The sequence below is a fragment of the Pimephales promelas genome, chromosome 15, assembly GCF_988280905.1.
Source record: "Pimephales promelas chromosome 15, fPimPro1.hap1.1, whole genome shotgun sequence".
NCBI classification, from domain to species: domain Eukaryota; kingdom Metazoa; phylum Chordata; class Actinopteri; order Cypriniformes; family Leuciscidae; genus Pimephales; species Pimephales promelas.
In genome coordinates, this window is record NC_142783.1 from 13,716,369 (window position 1) to 13,732,820 (window position 16,452).

The 16,452-nt window shown below is 38.5% G+C and overlaps 1 protein-coding gene across 2 annotated transcripts in view; it reads left to right on the forward strand.

Moving 5' to 3' along the window:
* The window catches only part of kif26ba (kinesin family member 26Ba), a 107,068-nt gene that overhangs the window by 47,292 nt on the left and 43,324 nt on the right, over positions 1 to 16,452 (forward strand). For both annotated transcript variants that reach the window (XM_039673390.2, XM_039673384.2), the window contains exon 4: positions 2,263 to 2,432. In XM_039673390.2, coding sequence (XP_039529324.2) covers positions 2,263 to 2,432 — 170 coding nt within the window. The remainder of the gene's footprint in view (positions 1 to 2,262; positions 2,433 to 16,452) is intronic.

Here is a 16,452-nt window from a genome sequence, read left to right on the forward strand (position 1 = left end):
ATTACTAGCGGTTCATTATCAGGTTTATTAATGGTTTATGGTTATTCCCATGACGTTTCGTTCCATACGTTTACTCCAGCAGCTCCTGCAGTTGTCAAATACAAACACACCTACTGAAAATCCATTGCTTGGTCACATGGATGTCTGCCCAGACCAATGCAGAGTTGAAGAAGTGTATCGAGTCCAGACGCTACTATATATACCTGTCATTCATGTGATATCATGGAGTATTTTAAGTCTGCTGTGCTTTTGCCACCATACCTGCAGCCAGACCGAAATAACACATGTGAGGCTGTGAAGACAGCATGAGTCTTTGGCTTTTGAAAAGGCTCAGTTTAGACTCTCTCTTTCTTCGAGGTGTGAAAGTCACTGTTGGTACTGTTAGGCCTGTTTGCAGATGCAAAGCGTCTTTAAAGGGTTAGTTAATGAAAATTCAACATGTTCCAACCCTGTAAGACTTTCGTTCATCTTCGGAACACATATTAAGATATTTTTGATTAAATCTGAGAGCTGGATCACTCCTCCATAGGCTTCTACGGGATTGAAACTGAGAAGTTATTAAAGGGATAGTTCACTTTGAAATTCATTTTCGGTATGTTTTAGCTTACCTCAAGGGCATCCAAGATGTAGGTGTCTTTGTTTCCACAGTATTTTCAATTTTTATATTTTTAGGTCGAACCGTTCTTGTCAGTCATATAATGGAGTTTTATGGGGTTCACCCTGGGTCGACCAGAAAAAGTATGCACAGAGCAGTCCAAATTAAACGTGATTTAATGACTCGTAAATGTAAGGACACATTAATGGCCTAAGACACGAAACGAGCGGTTTGTGTGAGAAAACGAACAGTATTTATATTGTTTTTACCTCTTGTAACCACAGCCACATCCAAGTGATCTGAGGGCACGGGTGCTTCTCTCTGCGCAAGCGCCGGAAAGCGCTCATTGAGTTTACACAGAGATTTCGGATTTTAAAAACATATTTAGATATACAGGAAATCGCAATGGAAGACGATTTCGATATTTAGATCTTCACCGTGAAAGGTAAAACTTCCGACATCTCTGTGTAAACACAATGAGTGACGTACACGCGTCAGAGGTCACTTCCGGAAAAACAGAAATAACGAATTTATTCAACTAGTCATTTCCTTCTCTGTGGGCCTCGAGATTTCACGTAGTGAAATTGCGCAAAGCTTCTAGGTTGTACATCACACGCATCACACACCCCAGATAGCAAACTGACATTGAATCAACGTGGAAATATGACATAGAAACAACGTTGATCTGACATAGTTTTGCTCATCGAATTAACGTTGAACCAACGTCAGACGCGTCATTCTTTCAAAACTAACGGAAAATCAACTTAAAATCAACGCGTTGTTTCAACGTTATGAAAGCAAACCAATTTTCGATTTTTATTTAGCTTTGAAGAATGCCGCGTCTGACGTTGGTTCAACGTTAATTCGATGAGCAAAATCAACGTTGTTTCAATGTCATGAGAGACGTCGTTTCCACGTTGATTCAATGTTAGTTTGCTGTCTGGGACATGACCAGCGTCAGCCAATAGTGAGCCTGCATATCAAAAAAAAAAAGTCAGAATTGTCTTGTTATGCATATACAATGTCCACTGCTGGACATTTTTTAGCAACAAATGCACTGATCTGGGTTTTTTCACCATCCTTACAAGCTTATCTGAGTGATACTCTCCTACATTGGGGAAGCTTTCTGGGTAAACACAGAGGGCTGCTGGTTTACTCATCCTCCTCAGTGATCGCGTGTCCTTATTTGGGGCGAAATGACAGACCCCGGCCCACAGCAACAGCAGTGCCCTCACCATCTATTTACAGCTGGGGCAGGGAAGGGGGTCCGGATTATTTCCAAATCTTCCTGAGTGGGTCTGGCTGAATGCTTGTTTAAGAAAGGCAGCCATGCTGTAGGCCCTTCACAGCAGACTTATCAGGGCTGTTTCGCATGACTCACGTCTAAGCGGAGTTGTTTATCTGAATGCCTGGCAGAATCTGTGCTAAACTTACTCAGTGCCACTGCGTGACCTGGGACACTTTCCAGAGACGTCTGCGTGGAGCTACCGCTGCTGTAGTTCACACAAAAATAGAGTGTTTTCAGCCCTCCCCCGGGTGGCATAAAATACCAAATTGAGAACATTACCAAAACTACACTGCATTTGGCTCTTATTTAGTTATTATTAAGTTATATTATTTATTTGTTTTGCACATTGATTTTAATTCCCATGTTTACTTGCATACAGATCTCTCAAATGGTGTCCGAAGGCAACCGGGAGGGTCTAAACGAAGCCGCGCTCAACCGCTACAATGCCGACCGCCCGGCTGCATACAGCAACCCTGCTGCTCCACCTCCTGCTCCAGTAACCACAGCGCCCTCCAGTGGCACCTCCGCTGCTGCGTCCTTCTTTGCCAGGTAAGACCGTGTGCCCCATCATACATTCAGTGCAATGCGGCGCCAGGCGCGACGCAAGTGTGTTTTGCTAGTTTCAGCCTGACGCAGTTATCATTTTCACATCCTGTGCCACGTTGTTTAAATAACAAATGCAAAATGCAAAGTCAATGGCACAATATTTTTTAGTTATTTAAAGAGCGCATTAGTAATGTGTGCATAGGCGGGTCCACAGCGTGCATACACTTTGTCCCGTAGATATTTTGCTTGGTGCTTTAACCTCGCGTAGAGCAGATCCGTTTCTTCGCTAGATAGACTAGACGGATTTCAGAAAATTGGCCTTCTATAAGAAGTGAGGAGCATTTATGGGTATCAGTCGGGAACCGGCCTACCTTACATATTTCAAGAGTTCTGAGTCTAGAAAATGGTACCCAAGTGAAATTTTGAGTTTTTTACCTTCTAATTTGCATATCAAAATGGCCGCCAATTTGCCTATCTTGCTCAGTCGTTGGACCATTTTCCCCTAGTTTTTTTTTTATAAGTAGGCAATCAAGATGAAGAAATTAAGTTTATTAGAGTTTATTAAGTTTATTTAAATTAAGAGAAGCGTTCAGTTTTTCCGCTTGCAAATTCCGCCTTGTAAATAGTGAATCCGCCATGGCGCGAGTGCAACTGGCTTTTAACAGGAATGGGAGATGAGAGTCTGATTGGTTTATTGTACGATATGCACAAAACACACACATTACTCATTAAGAGAATAGGAAAGACACTTTTAGACCATCCGCCGGGTGCGCCGACCATTTTTTCCGTCGTTAAACTAGCAATAGTGGATTCGGACACGCCCCAAGTGCACTTGCATTGTGCGCTTTAGACCATGCGCTTAGCATTAAAATAGAGGGAATGGATTGACGTCACTTTCCCGCCAGAACAACCTGACTGAGTGGCAAAAGATTTGCTGCGTGACTGGATTTAATAGGGGAAACTGCGAAACTGCAACTAAAACGAACAATTCTATCAATTTAAAATAAATGATGGACTCAATATAGTGTTCCTTACAGCTTACTAAAGATCCAGTGATACATGGATATTGACATGCAGCCAGAAATCGTGTTCCCTGACATTTATGTTTGCCTGATTTCGACACCGGGGAAATAAAAGCAATACAGACCTAAACATAAAGCAAATTTGCCTGTGAACGCTTTATATAAATACAATATAGGTAGGTCTAAATCTGGGTGATCACTTATATGTGTTATATATATCATATCGTCCAGCCTTAAAACTTTATAGTTTTTTTGGGTCAGTGTTTATTAAACATTCAAAAATGCAGAATATGCAATGGTATATTTAATTGATGAGTTGTTCATATAATATATAACAAAACAAAATATATGGGTATGGTTTTACAGCCAAATTCAGCATATCGATACAAAATCGCTGACTGGAGTCCAGTTGTTTCTGTGAATTGCAGCGATCCATTTGCTCCTCTTTCTATAGCAGTGTGTAAAAATATACCTCAGATTTGTTGTCAAATCTAGTTGTACAGTCAATCGCAAAGCTCTTTCCCACTTTATATGTGTTGTGTTTGTTTTTTTTTGCGGCATTCACGCTGAAAAGAAATAAAGCCGCTCAGTCTTTTTTTCAAAAACACATCATCCAAATGCATACAAGATGGATTTATCAAATTGTATCTTCTTTAATGAATTTTTTCCTCCTATACATCCCTTGAGCAAGCTCTCTGAATATGTGATGAGCTTGACGGCCATCTGCAGTCACTAAACAGTCTGTCTGTCATTTCTCAGTCATATTGTGGGATTCGAGGTCTGACACTGAGAGTGGTTGCATGTCCTCTCGTGCGAGATCCTTCACTCGCACTCATCATCACAGCTGTCTGTTGTCAACAGGACATTTCTCACACTTGCAAACATACTTGCACAAATGCACAGGCACTGGCAGGTGTTGTCACGTTAATGGTGTCACGTGAGATGCTCTGATCACCGGTTGACTTTTTCCCATAGCTGTCTCCCTGTAAAAAATCATTGGATTAAGTCCATTTGCCGCTGTGTGTATTGTCTTTGGAAACAGGCATTATGTCATACTATGGGAAAGACATCCTCTTTCCCGATTCGTGCTCTGGTCTCTGTCGCCCGGTGGGGCCGTGGGAGGGGGCGAGGACATAGATCATGGGGTTTTATCGGAGCCGGAGTCCAGGAGGAGAGCGCCGAAAGATAGTGTGAGATGAATGGCCCATGTGAAAGCTCGAAACCTCTCGTTTTCGTGAGAGGCTCTAATAAATTCAGCTTCTACAGCAGCTGGAGTTCCTGTATTTTTTTGTATCAGAGGGCTACAGTGGTGGTCAGCATGATTTTATTTTCTCCTCCATCTTCCTGTTTGTGCCCACTGCTTACTGTAGATGCCAGAAGACACGGCACTTGTTCAAAAAATCAAAAGAAGAAATCCCGCCTTTCAATTACAGTAACAGCTCACTCCAAAATGAAATTCATTAAATAATGAGTAATGAATGAAACTCCATGATGAATTTATAAAAGAAAATTGTTCATGCAATATGTGTTCCGAAAACAATTTCTTTGTAAATGCAGTTTACAATGAGTTACAATGAGAATGAGCTGCATTCATTATTAAATATTGAGAGTTCTTAAAAATTTTGTGTCTTAACTACTTGGCATGGCATTTTTGTCTTGTTAAAGTAATGGATATGACAATTTTGATATGTTCTGTCTTGGCGGAATAGATCTACTACACTGCTGATTCTGCTGGTGCTGTTGGTTATTGCTGCTGTACGGGACTATTCTGAAAGAATATTAGAATATTATAAAATTTTAGCATTGATGATGACAGAATTATATAGTATTAGAGGGAAAGCGCGTGACGTCACCGTCGGCCGTTACTCACAGTGAGTGGCAAAAAGACTGAGCGGCTGTATTTCTTTTCAGCGTGAATGCCACGAAAAACAAACACAACACATATAAAGTGGGAAAGAGCTTTGCGATTGTCAAACTAGATTTTACAAAAAATCGGAGGTATATTTTTACAGAGCAAATGGATCGCCGCAATTCACAGAAACAACTTGGACTCCAGTGGATTTGCCGTTATCATTTTGTGTCAATATGCTGAATTTAGGTGTAAAACCATACCCATATATTTTGTATTGTTATATATATTAACAACTCATCAGTTAAATTATCATTGCATATTCTGCATTATTGGATGCTTTTAATAAACACTGACCAAAAAAAAAAAAAAAACTATAAAGTTTAATGGCTGGACTATATGATGATATATACGTATATATACTGTATATATATATATATATATATATATATATATATATATAAAACACTTATATATATAACACTGATATAACTAAGTGATCACCCAGATTTAGACCTACCAATATTGTATTTATATAAAGCGTTCGCAGGTAAATTGGCTTTATGTTTTGGTCTATATTGCTTTTATTTCCCCGGTGTCGAAATCAGGCAAACATAAATGTCAGGCAACACGATTCCTGGCTGTATGTCAATATCCATGTATCACTGGATCTTTAGTAAGCTGCAAGGAACACTATATTGAGTTCAACATTTAGTTTAAATTGATAAAATTGTTCGTTTTAATCGCATTTTCGCAGTTTCCCCTATTAAATCCAGTCACGCAGAAGATCTTTTGCCACTCAGTCCGGCTGAGGGGGGTTGTTCCAGTGGGAAAGTGACGTCAATGCTATTCTGAAAAAGTGTTTGATATTGAGATGTTCAACAAACAGTTTTAGAAATATGACTGTAACAAAGTTCAGGGAAGAAGGAGGCAGGAACCGGATCATAATAATAAAATAAACCTTTATTTAAATAAAATAAACAAACAAATTACCTGCCAGCAGCCCCTCGCGGACGACTGCTGGCTACCCAAAATAAAACATAAATACCGGCCAGCAGCCCCTCACGGACGACTGCTGGCTTACCAAATAAAATATAAAATACAAACAAAAGCAGGCCTGTTCCTCTCTCGATCATCCACTCCGTCGCTCCCCCTTTATGGCTCCGCTCCTTAGTGAGAGATGCGAGACCGGTGTGCTTCACAGGTGCTGCTCATTAGCAATCGCACCACCGGCCTCGCGACTTTCTCTCACGTCCCTCGGCCGTCCTGCTCACCACAATGACCTTTAAGCATTCCAGTTTGATTAGTCTTCAAAACCAGCCTGTTCTCATCCCAAGACGTTATATAACTGATGCCTTTGACCATACGTCAACATCCAACGTTAGGGTACCCTTTAACGTCAGTTAGATGACGCTATCTACAGTAATCCTAACCATACCCGCGTTGGATGACACCCCAGGATCGTTATCTAACTGACGTTAAAGGGTACCATAAAACGTTGAATGTTGACGTATGGTCAAAAGCGTCAGTTAGATGACGTCTTGGGATGAGAATATGTTAAAACACAAATGAAGTGATTATTAATGAAACCTGAATAGTCTCTGTCCCTCCATCGAAAGTCCAGGAATCTAAAAAAAGTAATTAGAGCATCGCAAAATGAATCAATTGGTTTAATCAAGCCTTGTGGAGAGATAAGATTGCTTTCTAATCCGAACAGATAAGGCTTTTATTCACATCTAAACACAGAGAGTGTATCACATTTCGTGGTTGGTTATTGGCCAGGTTGAAATGTCACTAAATTTATAGTTAATATTCATGAGAGTACTTTCGGTTGAAAAAAAGGTTTCAGTCTTTCCTCGTTTGTCCATCGTTTTGTTTTTCATATCTCATAGCTGTCTATCAAACTGTGGCAATGGGCAGAAAACGTTTACAGTAAAAACCATTTGGCAGCGCCTCTGTTTCTGAAATGTGGTACTTTGTTTTACATGAGGGATAAACAGTTATGATTGATGGCGTTTTGCCTCATCTGAATTGTTATACTGCTTGTGTGCTGTTAATCCCTATGAGAGATCTTACTGTAGATGTATTGCTCGAACACTCTAAATATTTCTTTAATGTTCAGATCACAGAGAGGTTAAGAGGCTTGCATTGTGATTTACAGGCCTCATATCAACCACGCCGGCGGATGCCAGACCGAGAGAATGTACTAGATCAGTTGTTTCTCGACTGGTGTGTTGCAGACAGCAGGACGAAACAATATCGAATGCAAATAATTATTTGCAACATAACTTCTAATCATGCACAGATTGGAAAATAGCACAAATATATAGGCTTACAACTTTTAAAAGAGAAGAGAAAACTATTTGCATAGCATCTGTTGTTGACGTCAAAGCTTACTCTATGTTGACAATTTGAATTATTTTCTGCTGCATATTCGTCAGTACAATATAAACAGGTTACATGACATGCCAAGAAAAAAGGCAAGCAAGTAAATAAAGACATTTATTATTAATTGAGTAATATTATTTTAATATTATATTATTTTATTATTTTACATTATTTTAATTTAAGAACTTAACTATGCACTATTATATTAGGAATATAATGTTTAATTTATGATAAATAATATAGTTTTCAATATAATATTAATAATAATTTTAGTAATACATAGGTATTTTGAAATTGTGTGAAGTCGGGCCTTCATGTCCAGAGTAAAATCCTGAAGCAAAAACCAGTTAAAAACCACTGTGCTAGATCCCAGATTTAAAACATTTATAACATAATATATTATGTTATAATTATGAAAAAAAAAAAATCACATGTCTGCTGTTCATTGTCACAGCAGTGAAAATAGCAGGAGAGAGTGTGCCATGTGATTTATAACCACCGTGTCCTCATGTAGCAGACAATGTCAGCCATCCTTCGGCAGTAAAAAAAGAAGGCTGTAAATTTCAGAAGAAGGTGTGGGTTTACATGAAGGACAGCCCTCTTTTGTGTATGTGTCTCGGCCTGTTGTTTGACAGGTAAAGACTATCCTGCCAAAGTGTGTGTATGTGTACACCTGGCACACATTTTTCTTTTTGTTTGAAACAGAACCGTGTCACACCCCTTGCTCTTTTTCCCTGTCCTTACTCTGTGCTCGCACCTGAAAATTTACAGTCGTCGTAACATGCCTTCTTGAGAGGGCGCTGTGCTTTATGGGACAGGTGTCATGACCTGACCATCCGGATGCGTTCAGTTAAAGATGTGGCAGGGCTGTCAAACTCAACCGCACATCTGTAATTTACACACCTTCTTTCCAGAAAACAAGAAAGACATTCTGTTCTTCTTTTGATAAATGCGCCACATTTACAAGTTCTAAAAGCCATTGGAAAATTTTACTATCTATTTAAAAATGCCAGAAAATGAACATTACTATGAATATTGATTTGGATGAATATTTTGATTTCAAAGACTCTTTTTATTTGTGAATAAATCAGTGCTTTGTAACAAATCGGTTGAGAGAATGATTCCATCAGTGCGTCTGAAACCACATATTGTATAAGTTGGTACTACATTTGAATTTTATGACTTCTCAACCGTGTTGTATCTCTATCGTCAACCGTCTCGGGCGTAAAGTCACCCGTGTACTTTTCGCCTCCTTTTTTAACCTACGTTTTTTTGAATGCTATGTATTTGGACGCACTGCTCTGTTGGCTTACTGTTTTTCACAAAATATATAGTGTTGGATCTAGTGTACGAATCGCATGAGCAAATTATTCAGTGATTCCCTCACACAGTTTTAGTTCCTGAATGAAACCGTATTTTGAACGAATCAGTTGAGTGAAAGATTCAGTGACTCGCTTATATAGACCATCACTTGTTTTCAGTGTTGAGCCTCATTGAACGTGTTCATATTTTGGGCGAACGTAACCTGAACGTACTGTATTACTGCCTGATGAACGTTACTGTGAAGTCGTTCATTCTTGTGTCTGTGAACGCGCGCTCTCTCAGTTTAAATTCGTACAATAGGGTGCCAGATTACTATAGAGCTATAAAACACACGTAAACAGGCCTTAATAAAACACCCAATCTGGCAACACCAGCCACCAGCGTTGCACCACGGCCGCCGTCGACAAAGCAGCGAGCGACGAGGTGTCGATCATTCAAACTGGTTTTATGACGAGGTCGGTGAGGATGGAAAAAATCGTACATTTTTGTGGAAACTTTGCCCGTCGATAAAATAATTGTTGTCTGTGGTTGTACATGGGCTGTGGCAATAACAAAAAAGCTAGCAACATATGGAAAAAAAAAGGACTGAACTAGTTCATTTTTTGAAGAATGAACTGTGAAATGAACTAGTTTATTTTAAAATGTGTGAACTGAACATTGAACTAGTTCATGTGTGAACTTTCCCAACACTGCTTGTTTTGTTTCGAGTAAATTTTTGTTTTTGAACAAATCGTTTGAGCAAATGACTCAATGATTCACTCACAAAGGTTTAGTTCATGGACGAGTTGGTTGAGTTTCATAAAGGAAGAGTCATTAATTAGTCTCTTTAATATAACCCCAAACGTAAATCCATAATCAATTGATATGATTTCCTTCAAACTATGAAACAAACTTTCATAATCTTTTTGTATTATTTTAAGTTATTTTTATTAAAAAATGGTATTTGGTAGAAACCATGATGAAGTCTCTCAGCTGGCTCTGATCAGGTCATTTTTCATAAGTGGGTTTACTAACCCTGTGTTGGCTCCGTCTGCTCCAGTCCACGAGTTGTTGTCTGCTGTTGGCACACGATGAATAGCTGTTCTGACTGCATGAGAGACTCTATCATCAGCCTTGCTCACCGGAGTCGGGGGGCGCCAGCCGTCACCCCTGTGCAACCATGCCTGACTTTTCAACAGTCCCTCCTCTCCTTTCCTCTGCTTCACTCACCCATGTCACGTTCCTGTGGCTCTCGTTTGTTCTGGCGGGACCCCTGATCCCTGGTCTCGGCCGCTGCACTTTAAGTGAGGACACACTGACCTAAAATGGTACAGCGGGTTGCCCATAAGGAAGTGTTCTTTTAATGATTTTGTAGTGGAAAAGCCTTTCAGTGTTTTGGTTTCTTATCTACTGTACAGTTTGGCTGTGTCTGTTATGTGTTCCATGCTTTCCTATACGGATGTTTATATATCACTATTAGTAATCATTCTTCTCATTGTTTAAAGTGGGATTCTGTGGGGATGTAAAGTCTATACTCCTAGATTTGCTTGTGGTATCCCAATTTTTCACTCTCCTAAAGGAGGTTCCTGTGCTGTAAGGTGATCTTGGGAGCATTCTAAAGCCCTGTACTCATATCGTTTAGATCTATTTTTAGATCTGCCCTGGACCAGTCAGTTGTGTTGTCCCAGGTGTGTTGGCACAGGAATGGGTCTCTGCCGTGCAGAAGGCAAATTGACATCTCAGCAATGGCTTAATTCCAGTACAGGTTGTTCTCCTCCTCTTTCTCTATCCATCTGCTTCCCCTAACACCCTCCCCCGAGCCCACCGCTAGTTTGCTGCTTCAAGAAATCAACTACTGTAGCTAGTCACGACTGTTTCCCGAAACCCATTGTCGCAAAGTATCGTTCAACAACATTGGTTTCGCGCATGGTGGAGTAATAACTACTTTTAATGAAACTGTTTGGGATCCAATTAATGCTCGATTTTTTATATTTAAATTACAGACATGTCATCTGAGGACTATTTCTAATTGTTCTCAGTTATTTTGCTTTATTAACAGACTCAATATATGGCTCGTTCTTCCATAGTAGAGCACGTTCGCACATGCGCACTCTTCAAACACGTTACTTCAAATCTTTTGACAAACTAAAAGACGTAAATTCCATTTGTATGTATTCTAAATAAAAGGCACCGGTTGTACTGAATGTCAGCTTGCTTATTTTGCCCAAGATAAGGATTTATTACCTCCAAATGTTATGCAATCTAGAAACGATGCCTCTAACCACAGGTCTAGAGCTGTCGTTCAAACCACACAACTTTGCGATGCTGTTTGTGAATGTTCGTTGGAACGATTGTTTCGGGAAACACCGACTCGTTGAACTATGTTGATAACGATGGAACTATAGTTGGCTAACGATGCTTTTGGGAAACACACCCCTGGATGATTAGTTAAAAAAACGACAATCCATCTTTTTGTAGATTTCGAGATTTCGTCTTTCATCTAGGGCTATGAGTAGCAAGTCTTTTTCCGTTATAGACCCTAAGCTATGGAACTCTCTTCCCCTGGCTCTTAGGACAATATCCAAGCTGCATTTAAACTCAAAACCCATTTGTTTCAACGGTATTATGAGTCATGACATGTTTTTCTTAAACACTTTTCATTTTCTTGGACTGACAAATGTCTTTCGTCCATTAATGTGTGAACTGATTGTTTGTTCTTTACTGTTTTTGTGAAGCGTCCTTGAGCTTGGGAAAGGTGTTATATAAATTAAACATATTATTATTATTATTATTATTATTATCTTACTGTTTATATTTGTGAATGATTTCTTATTTTCAAGAAGTATCATTTTGTAAATATGCACAATTTCATGCCAATGTTTGCATATAAATTAAATTAATAAAATAAATGAATGTACAATTATGTTTTGGAACCGTCTTTTTATTATTTAACAAAAATTAATTATTTTATGAAATTGCTTACAAAGACAAACATTTAATTATTTATTTATAAACTAAATGCCCACATTTCCCTGCCTGTCTAAAAAGTATTTTTTATAAATGTATTTTATTTATTTATTTAAATAAATCCCTGCCTGTCTAAAATGCCTGCTTAAATATTTTCATTCATATTTGCAAAAGTATTTTTTTTTATAAATATATTTTATTTAAATAAATAAATAAATGCTTACATTTCCCTGCCTGTCTAAAATGCCTGCTTAAATATCTTCATATTAATATTTGCAAAAGTATTTTTTAGAAATATATTTTATTTATTTATTTAAATAAATGCCTACATTTCCCTGCCTGGCCAAAATGCCTGCTTACATTTTAGAGCCGCATTAGATTTCTATATTTCGTTTGGAAAACAGAACCAGCTTCTTTACTGTTCATTTTTAATACTCTCATTCTCATTCTTTTCTCCTTAAGAAGAGACGCAATCAGAAACAGATTTCTTGCACTGTATTCTGATCCTCTCACTGTGCTACAGATGGTTTGTGTGAGCGAATGAAGGTGGGGTGCGGGGTACGTACCCCAGAGATGATATAATGCGAGCAGCCATGCATAACCGCGGCCACTGTCAGTATGTGCAGCATGTGTCGTTTTGTTCATTAACTCTCCCGTGCCTCCATCTCTGGGGAGCTACAGTACCGCCCCCCTCTGCACCTCTCAGCGCACCACCTTCTTACTTCACCGTGGCCTTTAAAACAAGCAGGGTCGCCTCAGAAACCCCTCACATCAGCACTGACCCCAACCCCCCTCCTCTGCAACCCTCTCTCCCCCCACACGCTTCAATGATCGATTGAGCTGCCGAATATGCGGGGCGGCGGGGTGTGAGGAGAGTGAGAGGTTTCATTAGTGTCCCTCTAAAGAGCCCAGCCACATTTATTCCACAAATATTCGCCTTAGGGGATGCCTGTCTCTGAAGGCATTTCAGTACAGCAGTGCTTGGCGTGTGTGTATATATAGATATGTATATTAATGTCTGACTGACACTTTTGCTCTAAATTAGCCTATCCTCATTATTTCCACCCAGAGCCGCATTTCAGATGTATTTTGTGGGGAAAATTTGTCTTTTTGAGGGAAGGTTTTTGACTTATGGTTGACTAAAAAGCTTTCTTTGACTTATAAGCGACCACCTTACCAACTACTTAGCCAAACCTGAAGAATACCCAAGAAAAGTGTGTGTGTGTTCGCTGTGAAATGCAATAAATTTTTAATGAACCTGATTGTGAATGTTACAAGCAAGTGGATACAAGAATGAAATAGAACAACAGCCCCGAGTTTATGAGACAATAACAATGATTTTTTTTTTTCAAAGCTAGAATTTTGATTCATAAAGACATCGACCCTGAGCTGCAAGCAATGAACTTTACCCCTTTTTCTTTGAAATCTCTCTTTCTGTTCATGTGTGTCTCTCTCTCTCGTTCCCATTCATCTTGTTTGACAGGAATGAGGGGCCACTTAAAATTCAGGGCAATTAACTCCTGATCCAATCCATTTAGCTGTGAGAGGATGTGAGCGATCACTTAAAGTGTGTCACAAAGCAGTGACAAGTGGACATCAGGCCTTATAATGACCCCTACATGAATTATAAATGCAGACTGAAGCCAGAGATGATTATGAGCTCTTTCTGCACCACACCATATTGAGTTGAACACGTCCAATGTGGTAGGCTTTTCATTCGGGTGATTTTTAATCTTTTACACTAAATTTAGTCCCAAACTGGAATATTTGTTTCCATTCTACTTAATTTAATGATTAAGGTCTTATATTTACAGATAAATTAGCATTGATTCTACGAGGACAATTAGAGCATGCTCCCATGATTAATTGATTGAGTTTGACTCACCAGGCCAGCCGTACGCACATCAGGACCTTTAGGACCATGTGATCGTGGTGAGTTAGTAACAAGCTATGGCCAAATGACATGCTTAAGCATAGAGGTTAATAATATAACAGGAGTCGGAGTCAGCCCGGAGTCAGCCATTGATGAGAGCTGCAATAATTCTGATGATAATCATGGTAATTACTATCAGAATTATCACTCAGAGGCATGAAATTGACCTCTAGAGATCAGTGAAGGTCTTTATTGAAGATAAGCGCTTACAGCTCCATTTGCTGATCTAATTAAATGTAAATAGAGGGAGAGTATGCCTACAATTCCCACAATTCCATTACACTGCCAGTGGCTACTGTAGCTTGGAATAAAGGGAACCACAGCCAAAACTCTCCACCCACACATTATGGCTTTGGTCCAAAGGATAGTGAGCTGTTCTGCATAGACGACTGACTGACTTCTAAGGCAGCAATATAACTGATATGGAACTTTATTAGACATCATCTATTACATCTACATGAGTAAAAGGTCTGTGCAACTTACTGTATATATATATATATATATATATATATATATATATATATATGGTGTCTTTGTGATGGGAATGTGCCTATAATGCCTTAAAATGCTACCTATATAGTCAGCTCTCTAGGTTTTGGCACAAAGCTAATGGCTATTGAACATTGAGAACTTTTTTGTCCAATTACAGCAACCCCTTGCCTCCCTGTCCCATGTTTCCTGCCCTGGCTGACATTATTAATTTTGGAGGGCACCCTGGAGCCAGTGAAGCAGAGAATATTTGGTACTATAAATGGATACACAGACCCTTTGGTCTCAATTGAGTCTGATGCTCTTCTACACTCCAGATCCAGAATATTACGTAGAATATTCTCAACCCAAATTTTCAGTGGCCTAATAAAGCAGTTGTTTTACGTGATATGTAATGCATGTTGAGTCAACAAAAAATTCAAATTGACCCTATTTACATCTAAAACGTATGAACACCAAATGTCTATTTAGGTCTATTTATTGTTGTAGGTAATGAAGCCTTTCCAAAAAGTTAAATTGTCAATATTTAACAGTAATATCACTCTGAAACGTGTCGCTATATAATGATATTGATCACTGATTATACTGTACAATATTATACTGACAATATTAATAACACAATATTGACCTTTCCAGAATGCCAACACATCTAATCATTTCCCGTTCTGTCCTATTCAGAAAAATGAGGATTGGGTTTCAGAAGTATGTTGTTTCATTCCTACATTTGTCCTTTAACGTCTGAGTCACACAATATGACCATCAGTCAGTCCCCTTTTGAGCTGTTAACTAGCGTCACCATAGTAACAACAGGTTCTGTGCTGGCGTGTTCTTCAGTCTGCAGTTAGCAGTAACTGATCTGGCCTTCAGGAGGCTTAGATCACTTCAACACCACTTGGTTATGCATTTTATGTCTTGTTTGAAGGCCAAAAACCATTCAGATTTCATTTTAGGCTTTTTATCTCAACAGGAACAACCTGTTTTACTTTCAAGTGACATATTTCACAGTGAAACAGGAATTGCATTACCTCTGGAGAGGCAGCAAGTGCACCTCCTCCGATTGGGCTTAGAATTTTATAATGAATTATAAATGATACACTTTTTTATTATTTTATTATTTATTTTTATATAACTATTGACTTGACTATACCTATGTATTACACTATATTTTATAAGACACTATACACTATGTACACTATATATATATACGTATATATATACACACACACACACACGCACGCACGCACGCACGCACACACACACACACACGCACGCACGCACGCACGCACGCACACACACACACACACACACACGCACGCACGCACGCACGCACGCACGCACGCACGCACGCACGCACGCACACACACACACACACACACACACACACACACACACACACACACACACACACACACACTATTCACTATATTCTATGAGCGTATAAGAACAAGAACTTTAATATACTGTATATATGACCAACATGTTTTAAAAAGCAAATGTATTGGTACACTTTTCTATTCTATTCTATTCTATTCTATTCTATTCTATTCTATTCTATTCTATTCTATTCTATTCTATTCTATTCTATTCTATTCTATTCTATTCTATTCTATGAGTGTATAAGAATAAGAACTTTAATATATATATGACCAGCATGTTTTAAAAAGAAAATAGATTGGTACACTTTTCTATTCTATTCTATTCTATTCTATTCTATTCTATTCTATTCTATTCTATTCTATGAGCATATAAGAATACGAACTTATATATATGACCAGCATTTTTTAAAAGCAAATAGATTGGTACATTATTCTATTCTATTCTATTCTATTCTATTCTATTCTATTCTATTCTATTCTATTCTATTCTATTCTATTCTATTCTATGAGCGTATAAGAATAAGAACTTATATATATGACCAGCATTTTTTAAAAGCAAATAGATTGGTACACTATTCTATTCTATTCTATTCTATTCTATTCTATTCTATTCTATTCTATTCTATTCTATTCTATTCTATTCTATTCTATTCTATGAGCATATAAGAATACGAACTTATATATATGACCAGCATTT